Raw genomic sequence first — 20,475 nt, 5'->3', positions numbered from 1 at the left:
TGTAGAGGTCCTCATGAGAGCCAGTTTCATCATAGCGCTTGATGATTTTTGCGACTGCATTTGAAGAATCTTTCAAAGTTCTTGAAATGTTCTGTCTTCATGTCTTAAAGTAATGATGAACTGTCGTTTCTCTTTGATTATTTGAGCTGTTCTTGCCATAATATGGACTTGTCTTTTACCAAATAGGGCTATCTTCTGTATACCACCCCTACCTTGTCACGACACAACTGATTGGCTCAAACACATTAAGAAGGAAAGAAATTCCACAAATTAACTTTTAACAAGGCACACCTGTTAATTGAAAGGCATTCCAGGGGACTACCTCATGAAGCTGGTTGAGAGAATGCCAAGCGTGTGCAAAGCTTGTTCAAAGCGTGTGCAAAGTTTTTATATCTTCACTGCTTATTCTACAATGTAGAAAATAGTAAAAATAAAGAAAAATCCTTGAATGAGTAGGTGTGACCAAACTTTTGACTGGTACTGTGTATGCATACTTATATAAATATAAACTCAGCAAAAAAAGAAACATCCCTTTTTCAGGACCCTGTCTTTCAAAGATAATTCGTCGAAATCTAAATAACTTCACAGATCTTCATTGTAAAGGGTTTAAACACTGTTTCCCATGCTTGGTCAATGAACCATAAACAATTAATGAACATGCACCTGTGGAACGGTCGTTAAGACACTAACAGCTTAGAGACGGTAGGCAATTAAGGTCACAGTTATGAAAACTTAGGACACTAAAGAGGCCTTTCTACTGACTCTGAAAAACACCAAAAGAAAGATGCCCAGGGTCTCTGCACATCTGCGTGAACGTGCCTTGGGCATGCTGCAAGGAGGCATGAGGACTGCAGATGTGGCCAGGGCAATAAATTGCAATGTCCGTACTGGGAGACGCCTAAGACAGTGCTATAGGGAGACAGGACAGACAACTGATCATCCTCGCAGTGGCAGACCACGTGTAACAACACCTGCACAGGATCAGTACATCCGAACATCACACCTGCGGGACAGGTACAGGATGGCAACAACAACTGCCCGAGTTACACCAGGAACGTACAATCCCTCCATCAGTGCTCAGACTGTCCGCAATAGGCTGAGAGAGGCTGGACTGAGGGCTTGTTGTCAGGCAGGTTCTCACCAGACATCACCGGTGTTGCCTATGGGCACAAACCCACCGTCGCTGGACAAAAAAGTGCTCTGCACTTACGAGTCGTGGTTTTGTCACACCAGGGGTGATGGTCTGATTCGCGTTTATCGTCGAAGAAATGAGCGTTACACCGAGGCCTTTACTCTGGAGTGGGATCGATTTGGAGGTGGAGGGTCCGTCATGGTCTGGGGCGGTGTGTCACAGCATCGTCGGACTGAGCTTGTTGTCATTGCAGGCAATCTCAACGCTGTGCATTACAGGAAAGACATCCTCCTCCCTCATGTGGTACCCTTCCTGCAGGCTCATCCTGACGTGACCCTCCAGCATGACAATGCCACCAGCCATACTGCTCGTTCTGTGCGTGATTTCCTGCAAGACAGGAATGTCAGTGTTCTGCCTTGGGCAGCAAAGAGCCCAGATCTCAATCCCATTGAGCCCGTCTGGGACCTGTTGGATCGGAGGGTGAGGGCTAGGGCCATTCCTCCCAGAAATGTCCGGGAACTTGCAGGTGCCTTGGTGGAAGAGTGTGGTAACATCTCACAGCAAGAACTGGCAAATCTGATGCAGTCCATGAGGAGGAGATGCACTGCAGTGCTTAATGCAGCTGGTGGCCACACCGGATACTGACTGTCACTTTTGATTTTGACCCCCCCCCCTTTGTTCAGGGACACATTGTTCAATTTCTGTCACATGTCTGTAGAACTTGTTCAGTTTATGTCTCAGTTGTTGAATCTTATGTTCATACAAATATTTACACATTTTTGATGCTGAGTTTATTTGTGTTGACAGCATATGGACTCTACTCAATTTTGTATAATTGCATTGTATGATGCAAAACACAGCATCATATGAATGCAGTATTATTGAATTTTGAAAGTTACATATCTTGAAAACTTGATTACTGACATGCAAAACATTTTGGGACTATATCAACAATGGACTAATGAAACAAATCCCAAAATGTTTTTGGGTGGAGTTTTCCTTCAGGCCAGGGAGCTCTGCACTTGCCCTCTAACCTGTGGAGACAAAACATTTAGACAACAGGATTTTCTTTCCCAAGATCATTTGAGGCACTTAAATTAATTTAAAGTGAGAAAAGTGGACATTAGCTTACAGAATTTTCACTAGTCATATTTTGTTGTGAGACAATTATCTATCATAGTGATGGCAGCTTCTTTCATAGAAGTAACAAGATAACAAGTTTATCAGAATAAATGTGTCACCGCAGTATAACAACAAACAATTTAACGCACCCATTTCATTGAACCTTCATTTAATGATGGATCATTCAATAAGAATAACTTCATGCAAGAGACAGCATGATATTTGCATGGAAGACAATTGACATTAAAGATAAGATAATTATAAAACGACTTACAATTGCACTACTTTACAGAACACAATAACAAGGCCCTCTGACATTCACTGTAGGAAAAACAACAATTTACTCATTTATGTGACGTTATACACATAAAAAAATAAGCATTTGAAAGGGTAGAACATTTTTAATTCCAAAGTCTCTGCACACTGTTCAGGCTCTGAAATGATCCACTTAAAATCCAGAATTCCATCTGTAATTCCATACAATAAAAACAGTTCAGGGTTTAACTGTTGAAGATTGGCCGCTGAGCTATCCGGAGCACTTTGTAAGTGTTGAGCCCAGGAGAGTCGAATCCAGGCGACACGCCCTTCTTGTTGAAATAATAGAAGTTAAAGAGTTGCCTGTCCTGGGTCTCCAGCGACACTGACATGCTGTTGACCTTCAGCTTGCAGGGGTACTCCCCCTCGAACACCACCCTGAACACCCTCTCCTGCAGGAAGTCCAGCCTGATAGTCCTGTACTTGGCCAGCATCATGGTGTCCACCTGGGGCCCAAACTGCTGCATGACCAGCACCCCGCCCAAACTTGCCTTTATCTCATAGAAGGTCATGTTCTGGTAGGTGAAGAGGCCCACATAGGGCGTGGGGTCGGGCGGCGGCGAGAGCTTGCGCTGTGCATTCCTGAAAGCGCTCTCCATGGCTGGGATGAGGTGGCTGTAGGCCTGGGTGACCAGATCCCCGTCCATTATTGGCGGCCTCACCCCGGCCATCAGCACCACCAGGCCCAGCTTCAGTCGGGGAACCAGGGAGAAGGTGGTGGCGTAGCCGTCCAGGTCTCCGTCCTTACGAACCACCTCGTAGCCCAGCTGCTCGTTGACCTCCCAGGGTGTGCCGGTGTAGTTGGCAAAGTAGCCCTGGTGGCAGCGAAACAGAGGGGTCAGCAGGGTCTTCAGGGTGTCATGTTGGAGGAGGGGCCGGCTGTAGGCCCCCAGAAGCACCATGGCCAGTTTGGCCATGTCGGCTGCCGTGGAGTACATCTGGCCAGCGGGCCGATACCAGCCCAGGTCGTAGAAGGGTGCCGATTGGCCGCTGCTGTACACGCCCACCGCCATCTGGCTCTGAATGGCTGGGGTTATATCAAAGCCTGTGTCCTCCATCCCCAGCTGCTCCAGGATGTTGTTAGACACCCAGCTCTCGTAGTCGGATTTCGCAAAGTTCTCGGCCAAGACATTAGCCAATAAAGAGAAGGCCACGTTGCTGTAGTGACATCTAGGGGAGCGAGAGGAAGTATTGGTGATTTTTACATTTAAGTCATTTTAGCAGACACACTTATCCAGAGTGACTTACAGGAGCAATTAGGGTTAAGTGCCTTGCTCAATGACACATCAACAGATTTTCCCCCTAGTCGGCTTCGGGATTCAAACCCGCAACCTTTCGGCTATTGGCCCAACGCTCTTAACCGCTAGGGTACCTGCAACCCCATGTCACAGTCACATTAAATCACCACCACCCTTTACCAAAATTGACTGGGTAAGCTCTTAACAGGAAGGGGAATGAGGTGCATCTTACTTGGTGCCTGGGTCTGCCACTAGGACATCATCCTGTAGTAGATCTATAGCAGCCTCTGTGTCTCCACCCCAGAGTAGATTTGTTGCCCGAAGCCGCCTGGGTAACCCTGAAGACGAAACAAATTCTGCAGTCAAAGAATGTCAAACGTTCTGGAGTTAAAGGAATGTACAAGGGAACTTCCTTTATCACGTAGTGCTTTCCTTAGGTTTAATCCAGTGAGAGTACAGTACAGCACATTACACTACAGCACAGTCAGAGGGATCTGGTCAGGAGAAAAGGATAATAGGCCAGGAGCTTATTACCTCCATCTTTAGGGACAAGTCTCGATCTAAGTATAGCCTCTCTCTCCATTCACGTAAGGGCCAGGGTAAGCTAAGGTTAATGTACAGTCATGAAGAGGAAGTGTGCCTTTACCAGAGAGCTGACCGGCCATCCTGCGCAGGGTGACAGAGGGAGAGTGTGGCTGGGTATCTCTGTCAGAACCAGCCTTGACATCCACAATTTCCCGCCGCTTCCCCAGCGGGTTCTTGATGGTGAAGTTTGCTGCATACTTCTCCAAAGGGTCATCCAAGGAGGCCACCTTCCCCTCCTCCCATAGCTTGTACAGCATCAGTGTCGGGAAGATCTTTGAGAGACTAGCGATTCTGTTGGGAAAACAATTGTCGAGTGTTATTACTTCTGCAACCATTCACATTTGTGGCAAATCCCCCAATATTCTCATTGTCAACCTGACCCAATCTCTAGAAATAGATACAAATCTGTCACAGAAATCATGTAAATCTCATCTAACACGCTTCTAACAAATGTTTTAACAACAGAGGAGAGCAGAGCTCACCTGTACACTGTGTATTCGTTGGGTGGAGGCGAGGATGGATCACTCCCATTCCTTCTGCCAAAGTTTCCGTTCCACAACACAGAGTCGTTGAAGATAACGATGGCAGACAGAGCTGGTAGTGTAGTGTCATGAATACTTAACCTTAGGACAACATCTATCTGTATGGAAAAAATGGCATCTTGTGAAGAAAAATGTGCATGTCGTGCATTCTGCCTCAAAAACAACACAGGGCAAATCTATCATGTTTGAGAAAGTAAAGTAAAGTCAATGCCAAATAGGCAGCTATACATGTCTGTATATCTAGTCTAGTGCTTGTCTAATTCACGTTTGGTTATCAATCAAATTCCATTCATGATCTCATGATTGAAATGTTATTGTTGACCTTTTCTAATGCTTCCTTAAGTGCAGGGATGGGATGTTCCAGGAGTACTGGCTCAGGGAAACGAGGGCACATCTTTTCCTCCTTCACCTCAATGTTCACAACATTGTCTGTGAACAGAAAGAAAGGGGATGTAACAAGTGCAGGTGGTGAATCACACTTCACGTGGTACCAAACTGGGCCATTAAGCCAGTTCACGTCTACCAACGCCAATCATTTTCAGTTCCAACAGAAAAAGACTGTATAAAAAGACTGTTTGAGTGATGGAAGTTCACCAATTATCTTTGGCACCATGGTCTCTGTTTGAGTGATGGAAGTTCCCCAATTCTCTTTGGCAACATGGTCTCATTATGTTAAAACAACCACAATGTCACAATTTTATGTCACCTTATCTCACATGTTAGTTATGTAATTCACTATCTGATGTGAGGATTTGTCTGTGTTACAAATGGTAGACAATGCTCATTCTGTTGCCAGTTTATGTTTCTGTCATTCTGTACCAGGCTATGTACAGCAGGGTCGTGCACAGACCTTTCTCGGGGCAGGTGCTCAAAATGAAAAAAGGCCACCCACCTGAACCTATGGCGACAGCCAAAGAACCCCTTAAGGTTCAAGATAGCAACTTTTTTTCTAAGAGTGTAGTGAATTTTAAGCACAGATTCAACCACAAAGACCAGGGAGGTTTTTCAATGCCTCAAAAAGAAGGGCACCGATTGGTAGATGTGTAAAAATAAAAAAAGCAGACGCTGAATATACCTTTGAGCATGGTGAAGTTGTTAATTAGGCTTTGGATGGTATATAAATACACCCAGTCACTACAAAGACACAGGTGTCCTTCCTAACTCAGTTGCCGGAGAGGAAGGAAACTGCTCAGGGATTTACCATGAGGCCAATGGTGATTTTAAAACAGTTACAGAGTTTAATGGCTGTGATAGGAAAAAAAAGAAGGAAGCCTGTACAGAATACAAATATTCCAAAACATGCATCCTGTTTGCAACAAGACACTTTTTGTCCTAAAGACAAAGCGTTATGTTAGGGGAAAATCCAATACAACACATTACTGAGTACCACTCTTCATATTTTCAAGCATGGTGGTGGCTGCATCATGTTATGGGTATGCTTGTCAATGGTCAATGTTTTTTTTGTGGGATACAAATAAACAGAATACAGCTATAAGCACAGGCAAACTTCTAGAGGAAATTCCTATTTCCATCAGACACTGGGAGACAAATTCACCTTTCAGCAGGACAATAACCTAAAACACAAGGCCAAATCTACAGTGGAGATGCTTACCAATACAACATTGAATGTTCCTGAGAGGCCTAGTTTCAGTTTTGACACAAATCGGCTTGAGAATCTATGGCAAAACTTGCAAATAGCTGTCTAGCAATGATCAACAATCAACTTGACAGAGTTTAAGAATTGTATTGTACAATCCAAGTGTGCAAAGCACTTAGAGACTTACCCCAAAATACTATGTAACAGCTGTAATCACCACCAAAGGTGCTTCTACAAAGTATTGACTCAGGGGTGTGAATAATTATGTAAATGAGATACATTTCTAAAAACAAGATTTCACTTTGTCATTATGGGGTATTATGTGTAACACCACAAAATGTGGAATAAGTCAAGGGGTATGAATACTTTCTGAAGGCCCTGTATGGTGGTTAGCTAGAGTGTAGACTATCTGTGTTGCTGTTGCTCTGCTGCCCTGACGCAGTGCAACTCCCGACTGAAGAAGGGTTGGAGGTCAGAGGGTCGCAGATGCAGCTGCTCCTCTCTATGCCTTTCTGCCTCGCTCTGCTGCGAATAGGCTGTCAGCCAACCAGACCAAACATCGATAATGATGTAAATCAAGTGTTATCAAGTGTTCATCAAATCTTATGCTGCAGGGGGTGCTGGAGGTGGTGGTATAATTAGAATACAAATAATAACCATACTACCACCCAAAAGTACACTTGGTGAGTGAGAGGGCAAAGGGGCAGGTGCTCATGGCACAGGTAGACCCCTATCTGTGCACATGCCTGATGTACAGTATGTGTCCTATACAGGAACACCCACTTCGTAGTCTTCCTCCCTCCCGCCCCCGGTGTTAAAGCCTGCATTAAAGGGCCCGGTAATCCAGCAGCTTTGTGTAATCCCCAGCAGCCCCTGCAAACGAGCAATTAAGCCAAAGAGGATAAGGAAGCCACATGTACAAAAGTGTTTCCATGTTAAAACCCACATCTAAGTATTTTTGTCTGCTTGGGCGAAATGGCTACACCTCAACAGTCCCCCATTAGAACACAGAATGGCTCTTGAATCAGTGGATATATGGAACATGGGATGGGAAATTCTCTTTTAACTCTTACCTATTTTTAATTTTGGCATCCTGTACTGCCAAATAAAGCATCCCGTCATGACCAAGGATATCAGCAAAAAGACCACCATGCCTAACTTGGTCCATTTCACCTTCATCTTGCTGGTCTGGTGGTCTTGCCCAAGGTTTGACAGGCTGGGAATTACATGAAAGTTAGTTGCACCTCTTACTGTGTTTATTAATTTCCTCAATCAAATACATTTCCTAATGAAGTATTCATTGGCATGTGAGGATAAATTGATTAGTGGATAAAAAAAACGTCTGAGTAACACAACAGTAGTTAATGTCTTTCCAAAAGAAAACATGACATGAAACAGAAGCTTGTTGCATCAAGCCTATAGTAGCCTATAGCAATACAAGCCAGAACACTGTCAATCCCAAGTGCAATAATATGTACTTTCATAGATAGAATCCTGTTGACTGTATAGATACAGTGCAGCGGACTTACCACTCAGTATGCTCACTTTTCCAGCTGAGAGCAGTTCCACAGGACCCAAACTTCTCACATCACTGATGTTTCATCTTCAGTAGGATGCTAGCAAAACCCCACCGTCCTACCTCTCCAGTTACTTCAGTACTCTTTCACCGAGACATACAGTACATGTACAGTAACCAATGGCTCCCAATCATTCACTTGCTACCTGCTACTACCTACCCACACTTAATCCTAGTCGGTGATCCCTGAATGGGTGATTCAATTCCCTGTCCGCAAACTAGGAGCCGTGACGTCATAATCTCCAGAGATTCTGCTGTAAAGCCATGCTGGAGAAGGCCTAGGAGAGGAGGGAACCCTTAAGCTCTCATCCTCAGCAATATAATCAGTTCAAGCCGAACGGGGGGAGGGCGAATTGATTCACTTCACAAATCACACTCTATACCAGGGTTCCCCTAGCCAATAAAACTAGCTGGTGATTTTATTTGCAACCTCAAGTTTTCTTTTAGAAATAAATATTTTTTATTATAATATCATTTTCCTTGTTTCAGCTCAGCATCATAAACAAATTGGCCCGTTGGTGGTTTTATTTGCAGCCTCAAGTTTTCTTTTAAATATGTATATTTTAATTATTATATCATTTTCCTTGTTTCAGCTCAGCATCATAAACAAATTGGCCCGTTGGTGGTTTTATTTGCAGCCTCAAGTTTTCTTTTAAATATGTATATTTTAATTATTATATCATTTTCCTTGTTCCAGGTCAACATCATAAACAAATTGTACATACAGTACCAGTCAAAAGTTTGGACACACCTACTCAATCAAGGGTTTTTCTTTATTTTTTACATTTTTCTACATTGTGGAATAATAGTGAAGACATGAAAACTATGAAATAACATATATAGAGTCATGTAGTAACCAAAAAAAGTGTTAAACATACATTTATATACTGCTCAAAGAAATAAAGGGAACACTAAAATAACACATCCTAGATCTGAATGAATGAAATAATCTTATTAAATGCTTTTTTCTTTACATAGTTGAATGTGCTGACAACAAAAATCACACAAAAGTAATCAATGGAAATCCAATTTATCAACCCATGGAGGTCTGGATTTGGAGTCACACTCAAAATTAAAGTGGAAAACCAAACTACAGGCTGATCCAACTTTGATGTAATGTCCTTAAAACAAGTCAAAATGAGGCTCAATAGTGTGTGTGGCCTCCACGTGCCTGTATGACCTCCCTACAACGCCTGGGCATGCTCCTGATGAGGTGGCGGATGGTCTCCTGAGGGATCTCCTCCCAGACCTGGACTAAAGCATCCGCCAACTCCTGGACAGTCTGTGGTGCAACGTGGCGTTGGTGGATGGAGCGAGACATGATGTCCCAGATGTGCTCAATTGGATTCAGGTCTGGGGAACGGGCGGGCCAGTCCATAGCATCAATGCATTCCTCTTGCAGGAACTACTGACACACTCCAGCCACATGAGGTCTAGCATTGTCTTGCATGAGGAGGAACCCAGGGCCAACCGCACCAGCATATGGTCTCACAAGGGGTCTGAGGATCTCATCTCGGTACCTAATGGCAGTCAGGCTACCTCTGGCGAGCACATGGAGGGCTGTGCGGCCCCCCAAAGAAATGCCACCTTACACCATGACTGACCCACCGCCAAACCGGTCATGCTGGAGGATGTTGCAGGCAGCAGAACGTTCTCCACGGCGTCTCCAGACTCTGTCACGTCTGTCACATGTGCTCAGTGTAAACCTGCTTCAACTGTGAAGAGCACAGGGCGCCAGTGGCTAATTTGCCAATCTTGGTGTTCTCTGGCAAATGCCAAACGTCCTGCATAGTGTTGGGCTGTAAGCACAACCCCCACCTGTGGACGTCGGGCCCTCATACCACCCTCATGGAGTCTGTTTCTGACCGTTTGAGCAGACACATGCACATTTGTGGCCTGCTGGAGGTCATTTTGCAGGGCTCTGGCAGTGCTCCTCCTGCTCCTCCTTGCACAAAGGCGGAGGTAGCGGTCCTGCTGCTGGGTTGTTGCCCTCCTACGGCCTCCTCCACGTCTCCTGATGTACTGGCCTGTCTCCTGGTAGCGCCTCCATGCTCTGGACACTACGCTGACAGACACAGCAAGCCTTCTTGCCACAGCTCGCATTGATGTGCCATCCTGGATGAGCTGCACTACCTGAGCCACTTGTGTGGGTTGTAGACTCCGTCTCATGCTACCACTAGAGTGAAAGCACCGCCAGCATTCAAAAGTGACCAAAACATCAGCCAGGAAGCATAAGAACTGAGAAGTGGTCTGTGGTCACCACCTGCCGAACCACTCCTTTATTGGGGGTGTCTTGCTAATTGCCTATAATTTCCACTTGTTGTCTATTCCATTTGCACAACAGCATGTGAAATTTATTGTCAATCAGTGTTGCTTCCTAAGTGGACAGTTTGATTTCACAGAAGTGTGATTGACTTGGAGTTACATTGTGTTGTTTAAGTGTTCCCTTTATTTTTTTGAGCAGTGTATTTGAGATTCTTCAAAGTAGCCACCCTTTGCCTTGATGACAGCTTTGCACACTCTTGGCATTCTCTCAACCAGCTTCATGAGGAATGCTTTCCCAACAGTCTCAAACGAGTTCCCACATATGCTGAGCAATTGTTGGCTGCTTTTCCTTCACTCTGAGATCCAACTCATCACAAACCATCTCAATTGGGTTGAGGTCGGATGATTGAGAAGGCCAGGTCATCTGATGCAGCACTCCATCACTCTCCTTTGTCAAGTAGTCCTTACACAGCCTGGAGGTGTGTTTTGGGTCATTGTCCTGTTGAAAAACAAATGATAGTCCCACTAAGAGCTGGCAAATCGCTGCAGAACGCTGTGGTAACCATGCTGGTTAAGTGTGCCTTGAATTCTAAATATATCCCTGACAGCGTCACCAGAAAAGCACCCCCACACCATCACACCTCCTCCTCCATGCTTCACGGTGGGAACCACACATACGGAGATCATCTGTTCACCTACTCTGTGTCTCACAAAGACATTGGTGGTTGGAACCAAAAATCAAAAATTCCATCGGTCTAATGTCCTTTGCTCGTGTTTCTTGGCCCAAGCAAGTCTCTTCTTCTTATTGGTGTCCTTTAGTAGTGGTTTCTTTGCAGCAATCCAACCATGAAGGCCTGATTCACACAGTCTCCTCTGAACAGTTGATGTTGAGATGTGTCTGTAACTTGAACTCTGTGAAGTATTTATTTGGGCTGCAATTTCTGAGGCTGGTAACTCTATCCGCTGCAACAGAGGTAAGTCTAGGTCTGGTCCTCATGAGAGCCAGTTTCATTATAGTGCTTGAAGGTTTTTGCGACTGCACTTGAAGAAACTTTTAACGTTTTTTAAATTTTCCGCATTGACTGACCTTCATGTCTTAAAGTAGTGATGGACTGTCGTTTCGCTTTGCTTATTTGAGCTATTTGGCCTTTTACCAAATAGGGCTATCTTCTGTATACCAACCCTACCTTGTTACAACACAACTGATTGGTCAAACGCATTAAGAAGGAAAGAAATTCCACAAATTATCTTTTAACAAGGCAAATCTGTTAATTGAAATGCATTCCAGGTGACTACCTCATGAAACTGGTTGAGAGAATGCCAAGCGTGTGCAAATCTGTCATCAAGGCAAAGGTGGCTACTTTGAAGAATCTCAAATATAAAATATATTTTGATTTGTTTAACACTTTTCTGGTTACTACATGATTCCATTTGTGTTATTTCATAGTTTTGATGTCTTCACTATTTTTCTACAATGTAGAAAATAGTAAAAATCAAGAAAAGCCCTTGAATGAGAAGGTGTGTCCAAACTTTTAAATGGTTCTGTATGTACATATATTTGAATTCCAAAATGAAACAAGCTGACATTAAACATAACATAACCAACAAATACCTAAACAAAACAAAAAAATTCAAAAACAATAAGAATTATACATTCCCTTTCAGTTCTCTGTTCTAATTTTTCATGACTTAAATTTTCATCAATTTATTTTCCTTGCATACCATTAATAATTTGACTGTCGCAAAATGTGTGGCTGTAGTGTGTAAAATACCCCTAACAGAGTATAGAGGCCTATACAACAAGATATTTATGTTCTACAACAAAGCGACCAGGGTCCACTTGACCTATAAATTCATTTAATTTTTATATTGACACTTCTTAGGCTATCTGCAAGATTTGGGGGAAGAGATAGCAAAAAGGGTCCCATATTGTATAGAAATCTCCTACCTTGTTCCTAAATATAGAACTCATGTTCTCCAGTACCAATACTTTAAAGATCTCACAATACCACTGATTTATTGTTGGTGGCTGGTCTTTTATCCAGTTAAGGAGAATGCATTTGCTGGCCACAAAGAGTAATTTTTTAAGAAGATTGAGCTGTGCTAAGGTACGTGAGGGCCTGTTCCCAACTACACCCAGTACAAATAGCCATGTGAACATGCCCCCACCTCCGTTTTGACATTTTCCCAGAAGTCCAAAACAGATTGCCATGAGGGCCTTTTTCCTTCTTAGACTTCAACACATATCAGAGAATTCTGCTTTTATTTTATTACATACAGTACCGGTCAAAAGTTTGGGCACACCGGTCATGCCTGCTCCCGCTCCTCCTCCCTGGTGCTCGAGGGCGCCAGGCTGCCCATCATTACGCACACCTGTCACCATCGTTGCGCGCATCAGAGCTTCTTTGGACTCACCTGGACTCCATTACTTTGTTGATTGCCTCTCCTATATCTGTCTGTTCCTCAGTTTGATCCCCTTGTCAGCATTAATGTTATTTTGTTTCCCCTGTCCAGACGCTGTTCGTGTTCTGTTTCTTGTCCGTTGTTTATTAAATGTTCACTCCCTGTACTTGTGTCATGCCCTGATCTGTTTCACCTGTCCCTGTGATTGTCTCCACCCCCTCTAGGTGTCGCTTATTTTCCCCAGTGTATTTATCCCTGTGTTTCCTGTCTCTCTGTGCCAGTTCGTCTTGTATGTTTAGTCAAGTCAACCAGCGTGTCTTTCCCCATACTCCTTTTCTATTCTCTTTTGCTAGTCTTCCTGGTTCTGACCCCTGCCTGACTCTGGACTACTTTCCCGCCTGCCTGATCATCCTGCCTGCCCTGACCTTGAATCAGCCTACCCTTCGGTACCTATTGTACTCTGAACTGGTTTTGACCTTTTGCCTGTACAACACCATTCTCTTGCCTACCCCTTTTTGGATTAATAAATATTGTAAGACTCCAACCATCTCCCTCCTGTGTCTCCTTGTGCCTTGATAATTTGCTTCTCATCGCCCAGTGTCTGTCATCACAACACCTACTCATTCAAGGGGTTTTCTTTATTTTTTACTATATTCTCCATTGTAGAATAATAGCGAAGACATCAAAACTCTGAAATAACAGATATGGAATCATGTAGTAACCAAAAATGTGTTTTTTGGTTACTACAATGTAGAAAATAGTAAAAATAAAGAAAAATCCTGGAATGAGTAGGTGTGTCCAAACTTTTGACTGGTGCTGTATAATAGGAATCCTATGAACCCTTTGCATAATCTTATTTTGCATCTCTTGCACCTTGTTACAGGTGAACAGTTGTCTTGCTTCGAGCATAGCTTTTGTCCAATTTTTACAAACACGTGATCGTATAATGTAAGCAAGGTTTGAAATGATTATGTTTAAGTCAAATATTATATCTGGTTGGGCTTCTTGCCGTCAGTTTGCAGTCTACAAATTATTTGTAATTATGTTCCGGCCCCCTGACCATCTGCTTAAGAAAAAAAACGTCCCTCGATTGAATCTAGTTGATAATCCTAGCCTTATACCATTCTGTTAATTACACATTTGATTTAAGAATAGAGACATGGTTGGCATGACCATTAGAGATCTATGATAAAATACTTTTTGATGATTGTAGATGTGGTCTAAATAGAAACTGGCCATGTACATTTGACATGTAATACTGGTTCCGTAACACTAATCTATAACACTTTCTACCTCCACCAAGTCATTAGGTTTGTTGCTAGTTGGAGTGGATCTTCTTGACCCTAATCAGTCAGGCTTCAAGACGGGTCACTCAACCGAGACTGCTCTTCTCTGTGCCACAGAGGCTCGCTGCTCTTCCAAAGCTGACTTTGGAAGGGGCAGATAACTCATCTTGGATGTCGGCCCACCACCTCACGCTCAACCTCGACAAGATGGAGCTGCTCTTCCTCCTGGGAAGGCCTGCCCACTCCAATACCTCTCCATCACTGTTGACAACTCCATGGTGTCCCCCTCCCAATGTGCAAAGAACCTTGGCGTGAACCTGGACAACACCCTGTCATTCTCTGCAAACATCAAAGCAGTTACTCACTTCTGCAGGTTCATGCTCTACAACATTCGTAGAGTATGACCCTACCTCACACAGGAATGCTGCACAAGTCATAATCAAGTCACTTGTCATCTCCCATATGGACTACTGCAACTCGCTGTTGGCTGGAGTCTCTGCTTGTGCCACCAAACCCCTGAAACTTATCCAGAGCATTGCAGCCCGCCTGGTGTTCAACCTTCCCAATGTCACCCCACTCCTCTGCACACTCCACTGACTTCCAGTTGAAGCTTGCATCCACTACAAGACGATGGTTCTTGCCTACTGTACAGCAAGAGTAACTGCCCCTTCCTACCTTCAGGCTATGGTCAAACCCTACACTCCAACCCGAGTACTCCGTCTGCCACCTCTGGTCTCTTTGAGAGCTGCTTCCTGTGCTTGGCCCTCCTATGTTGAACATAATAAATGGCTCTCTATCCACCGGATGTGTACCAAACTCACTAAAAGTGGCAGTAATAAAGCCTCTTTTGAAAAAGCAAAATCTAGACCCAGAAAATATAAAAAAACTATCGGCCTATATCGAATCTTCCATTCATCTAAAAAAAAAAATAAAATGCATACGAAACGCTTCAGTCTGGTTTTAGACCCCATCATAGCATTGAGACTGCACTTGTGAAGGTGGTAAATTACCTTTTAATGGCATCAGACCGAGGCTCTGCATCTGTCCACGTGCTCCTAGATCATAGTGCTGCTTTTGATACCATCGATCACCACATTCTTTTGGAGAGATTGGAAACCCAAATTGGTCTACACGAACAAGTTCTGGCCTGGTTTAGATCTTATCTGTCGGAAAGATATCAGTTTGTCTCTGTGAATGGTTTGTCCTCTGACAAATCAACTGTAAATTTCGGTGTTCCTCAAGGTTCCGTTTTAGGACCACTATTGTTTTCACTATATATTTTACCTCTTGGGGATGTCATTCGAAAACATAATGTTAAATTTCCCCTCTATGCGGATGACACACAGCTGTACATTTCAATGAAACATGGTGAAGCCCCAAAATTGCCCTCGCTAGAAGCCTGTTGTCACGCCCTGACCAGGTGAACTCTTCTATTTTGGTCAGGGTGTGGCATTTCTATAGTTTATTTTCTATGTTTTTGGTATAGCCTTGCTTTGGGGCTTATTTCTATGTTGGGTTCTGTCGATTCCCAATCAGAGACAGCTGTCGCTAGTTGCCTCTGATTGGGGAATCACATTTAAGTTCCTTTTCCCCCACGATGTTTGTGGGGTGTTGTCTCTTTTTGTTGGAGCAGTAACGATACGTTTATTCTCTGTTTTGACCGTGTTATTTCAGTCTGTAATAAATAACATGTGTTCGCTCCCAGCTGCGCCTTGGTCCACTTCTTCCTTCCTGCACGACGATCGTTACACCTGTGTTTCAGACATAAGGAAGTGGATGGCTGCAAACTTTCTACTTTTAAACTCGGACAAAACAGAGATGCTTGTTCTAGGTCCCAAGAAACAAAGAGATCTTCTGTTGAATCTGACAATTAATCTTGATGGTTGTACAGTCGTATCAAATAAAACTGTTAAGGACCTTGGCGTTACTCTGGACCCTGATCTCTCTTTTGAAGAACATATCAAGACTGTTTCAAGGACAGCTTTTTTCCATCTATGTAACATTGCAAAAATCAGAAACTTTCTGTCCAAAAATGATGCAGAAAAATGAATCCATGCTTTTGTTACTTCTAGGTTGGACTATTGCAATGCTCTACTTTCCGGCTACCCAGATAAAGCACTAAATAAACTTCAGTTAGTGCTAAATACGGCTGCTAGAATCCTGACTAGAACCAAAAAATTTGATCATATTACTCCAGTGCTAGCCTCGCTACACTGGCTTCCTGTTAAGGCAAGGGCTGATTTCAAGGTTTTACTGCTAACCTACAAAGCATTACATGGGCTTGCTCCTACCTATCTTTCCGATTTGGTCCTGCCGTACATACCTACACGTACACTATGGTCACAAGACTTAGCCCTCCTAATTGTCCCTAGAATTTCTAAGCAAACAGCTGGAGGCAGGGCTTTCTCCTATAGAGCTCCATTTTTATGGAATGGTCTGCCTACCCATGTGAGAGACGCAGACTCGGTCTCAACCTTTAAGTCTTTACTGAAGTCTCATTCTTCAGTAGGCCCTATGATTGAGTGTAGTCTGGTCCAGGAGTGTGAAGGTGAACAGAAAGGCTCTGGAGCAACGAACCGCCCTTGCTGTCTCTGCCTGGCCGGTTCCCCTCTCTCCACTGGGATTCTCTGCCTCTAACCCTATTATAGGGGCTGAGTCACTGGCTTACTGGTGTTCTTCCATGCCGTCCCTAGGAGGTGTGCGTCACTTGAGTGGGTTGAGTCACTGACGTGGTCTTCCTGTCTGGGTTGGCGCCCCCCCTTGGGTTGTGCCGTGGCGGAGATCTTTGTGGGCTATACTCGGCCTTGTCTCAAGATGGTAAGTTGGTGGTTGAAGGTATCCCTCTAGTGGTGTGGGGGCTGTGCTTTGGCAAAGTGGGTGGGGTTATATCCTGCCTGTTTGGCCCTGTCCAGGGGTATCATCGGATGGGGCCACAGTGTCTCCTGACCCCTCCTGTCTCAGCCTCCAGTATTTATGCTGCAGTAGTTTATGTGTCAGGGGGCTAGGGTCAGTCTGTTATATCTGGAGTATTTCTCCTGTCTTATCCGGTGTCCTGTGTGAATTTAAGTATGCTCTCTCTAATTCTCTCTATCTCTCTTTCTTTCTTTCTTTCTTTCTCTCTCTCGGAGGACCTGAGCCCTAGGACCATGCCTCAGGACTACCTGGCATGATGACTCCTTGCTGTCCCCAGTCCACCTGGCCGTGCTGCTGCTCCAGTTTCAACTGTTCTGCCTGCGGCTATGGAACACTGACCTGTTCACCGGACGTGCTACCTGTCCCAGACCTGCTGTTTTCAACTCTCTAGAGACAGCAGGAGCAGTAGAGACACTCTCAATGATTGGCTATGAAAAGCCAACTGACATTTACTCTTGAGGTGCTGACTTGTTGCACCCTCGACAACTACTGTGATTATTATTATGTGACCATGCTGGTCATTTATGAACATTTGAACATCTTGGCCATGTTCTGTTACAATCCCACCTGGCACAGCCAGAAGAGGACTGGCCACCCCTCATAGCCTGATTCCTCTCTAGGTTTCTTCCTAGGTTTTGGCCTTTCTAGGGAGTTTTTCCTAGCCACCGTGCTTCTACACCTGCATTACTTGCTGTTTGGGGTTTTAGGCTGGGTTTCTGTACAGCACTTTGAGATATCAGCTGATGTAAGAAGGGGTATATAAATACATTTGATTTGATTTGATTTGAAATTTGATTTGATTTGCCCCGTACGGGAGGGCAGCTCCCGCCCAGCCCAGTCCAAGCTCTTCTCTGTCCTGGCTGCCCAATGGTGGAACCAGCTTCCCCCTGAAGCTAGGTAAGCAGAGTCCCTGCCCATCTTCCGAAAACATGTCATGAGCGTCGTATTGATTGGACCAAAATGCAGCGGGAGTCTGTATACTCATCTTCTATTTTATTGGCAGAAAGAAGGAAAAACAAAACAAAACACACGCATACAAAAACAACGACGACAAACAGTCCTGTAAGGCATACAGCTATACACGAAACAACTACCCACAAATCCCATAGAAAAACACCCCTACTAAATAGGACCTTCAATTAGAGGCAACGAGAAACAGCTGCCTCCAATTGAAAGTCAAAACAATAAACTAGACATAGAAATAGAAAAACTAGAAAATAGAACACAACCCAAAAACCCCGACAACACAAAACAAACACACCCCTGCCACGTCCTGACCAAACTACAATAACAAATAACCTTTTTTTACTGGTCAGGACGTGACAAAACATCTGAAACCCCACCTCTTCAAAGAGTATCTTAACCCCCCCCCCCCCCAAAAAAAAGCCTTTTGTGAACTTGACTCTTTTCACCCTTACTAGCTCTGACTTTGCTGATGTACTTACTATGACTGTGATATGTAGTTGTCCCAAATAGATCAATGCACTAACTGTAAATTGCTCTGGGTAAGAGTGTCTGCTAAATGACTCAAATGTAAATGTAAAAAATTGTGCTTACGGCATTGAGGATGAGCAATATTACACCAGCCAGGGCCAAATTATAGTTCACCACTGCCTTAGTCTCTTGTGACAGCCCGAGTAGCTGAGAGTTGGTTCTAGGTGCTGAGATTACCACAACCTGTATGTTGCTTCCGATTCTGCTTCTGCCAAATAGACAAGGATTACATGGGCATGACATATGTTTTATGCACTCAGTTACATATATCTCAGCTTTCTTTACCTTCTCACAGTCAAGTGGAAAATGTGTGTGTGTCTGCAAATACTAGTTTCACTCTAACTCAAGTGTAACTTTCATTAGGAACTGATTATGATTTATCCTCAAGATGAAGGTATAAAGCCTAGTAATGGACCACTATAATTTTCAGTAATCTTCCACCATCAAACACTACAGATTCAAACACACTATACACACTGTAGACCAAACACATCAAACGTCAAACTTAAATTGGTTCAAGTCATTGCAATAGATATGAATGATATTTACTGATGAGATGTATTGATGATGGGATTTACACAATTTACTCTGTTTTTATGCCATGGCATTTCATATGCTGTCTGCAGAAGGTTCATGAAAGCAATAGATATCATAAGTACATATGTATGAGGAAAAGTTTGTGTTTAATAAGAACAGGTAGTACAGATATCGAATCTTAATTGAATCACCATGTTGTTGCAGGAAATTTCCTACACAGGAGGAAATCGAGAACTTGGGACTATACGGTTCTATCTGAATTTTTGTCGAAATTAAGTTATTAACATAGTCCTGTTCTGTTCAATGTTCTCTACCTATATAGTACTCTAAATTAAAACTCTAAATGTTCTCTACCTATATAGTACTCTAAATTAAAACTCTAAATGTTCTCTACCTATATAGTACTCTAAATTAAAACTCTAAATGTTCTCTACCTATATAGTACTCTAAATTAAAACTCTAAATGTTCTCTACCTATATAGTACTCTAAATTAAAACTCTAAATAGCCCAATTCATGTTGTGAAATTGAAAAGAATAACAAGATAAAAATTGCTGACTCCATTCAAACCAATGAGGGTTCAGGACTTTAAAGGCAATTATCTCAGAATCATATTTTTGCAGATAGAACCTTATAATCCCAAACTCTCGAAATGCAAACGTGTATTCAAGGTTTAAAAAGGCTTCTTAAGTTTTTTATTTTGCACTAACAAAAAATGTATCAACCCTACAAAAAATGTTAATTCATTATATGTGCTGCAGGATCATTTTCCTGCTGTGAGAAACTGGTCAAATTAAGATCCTATATCTGTAGCAAGCAGATGGGTAGGAAGCTGCACACTGAAGATGGCAAAAGCTGCAACGTCTGTGTATGTTAGCAACCTGATGCAGTAGAAAAATGAAGAAGTAAGCTTGACGTCTTTTTTAGTGCGGACCAATCTCAAATATTTTACTTATCTGAATTCCGGGGTTTTACGCACTACATTTTCCTGGGGAGATGGTCTTCTTTTGATGGGTAGGAAGCTCAAATACCTAAGGGAGACAGATACAGTAGCTGCACACTTAATTAAGTTATGATGCATGATATGACAGTATGAGCTGTGACTGTGATATGGACGTGGGAAGTCAGCTCCACCATATGCCCTCATACACTTCATCAGAAATGATAAACGTCTGCCCACATCATAATTATCCTCTGTTGTATGAAGTCTCACCTTATGACTATGACCCAAAAGCCATTCAAGAGTTATGTGGCTTTCGGGTCATTACCGTAATGCTTTCCAATCAGACCACAAGAGGGCAGAAGATACTGTTGCTTTAGCCAGCCATGGCACACTCATCACATAATACAGGATTAGGATTTGATAACAGCAACCATGATAGCAAAACTAAGGTTTGATCGGATTTCTCCAGGATCCGAGTAAACCCAACAACAATATTAGCATTACAATTTGGAGTTGTGAATGCACTGA

General features: G+C 43.3%; 1 protein-coding gene across 1 annotated transcript; it reads right to left on the bottom strand.

Annotated features, from left to right (window-relative positions):
• Positions 1-2,406: 2,406 nt before the first annotated feature.
• LOC115166434 (putative beta-lactamase-like 1) lies at positions 2,407-8,342 on the bottom strand. Its single transcript, XM_029720332.1, has 7 exons — positions 8,061-8,342; positions 7,605-7,747; positions 5,257-5,363; positions 4,875-5,032; positions 4,454-4,683; positions 4,040-4,145; positions 2,407-3,739 (listed from the first exon to the last, which is right to left on the bottom strand). Exons 2-7 carry the CDS (start codon positions 7,708-7,710, stop codon positions 2,755-2,757), a joined length of 1,692 nt encoding a protein of 563 aa, XP_029576192.1. The 5' UTR covers positions 7,711-7,747; positions 8,061-8,342; the 3' UTR covers positions 2,407-2,754.
• Positions 8,343-20,475: the final 12,133 nt, after the last annotated feature.

Source organism: Salmo trutta, chromosome 28 (genome assembly GCF_901001165.1).
Source record: "Salmo trutta chromosome 28, fSalTru1.1, whole genome shotgun sequence".
Classification (NCBI taxonomy): Eukaryota; Metazoa; Chordata; class Actinopteri; order Salmoniformes; family Salmonidae; genus Salmo; species Salmo trutta.
The sequence above is the reverse complement of the archived record's forward strand: the minus strand, read 5'-3'. Positions and strand labels throughout refer to the sequence as shown.

What these genes read in the sequence shown, in the direction of transcription:
- LOC115166434 (XM_029720332.1), bottom strand. Translation starts at nt 7,710, where the DNA reads ATGAAGGTGAAATGGACCAAGTTAGGCATGGTGGTCTTTTTGCTGATA. An exon ending in GATGCCAAAATTAAAAATAG is followed by an intron (nt 5,364 to 7,604) that starts GTAAGAGTTAAA and finishes TTCTGTTCACAG; the next exon opens with ACAATGTTGTGAACATTGAG. An exon ending in TTAAGGAAGCATTAGAAAAG is followed by an intron (nt 5,033 to 5,256) that starts GTCAACAATAAC and finishes TTTTCCATACAG; the next exon opens with ATAGATGTTGTCCTAAGGTT.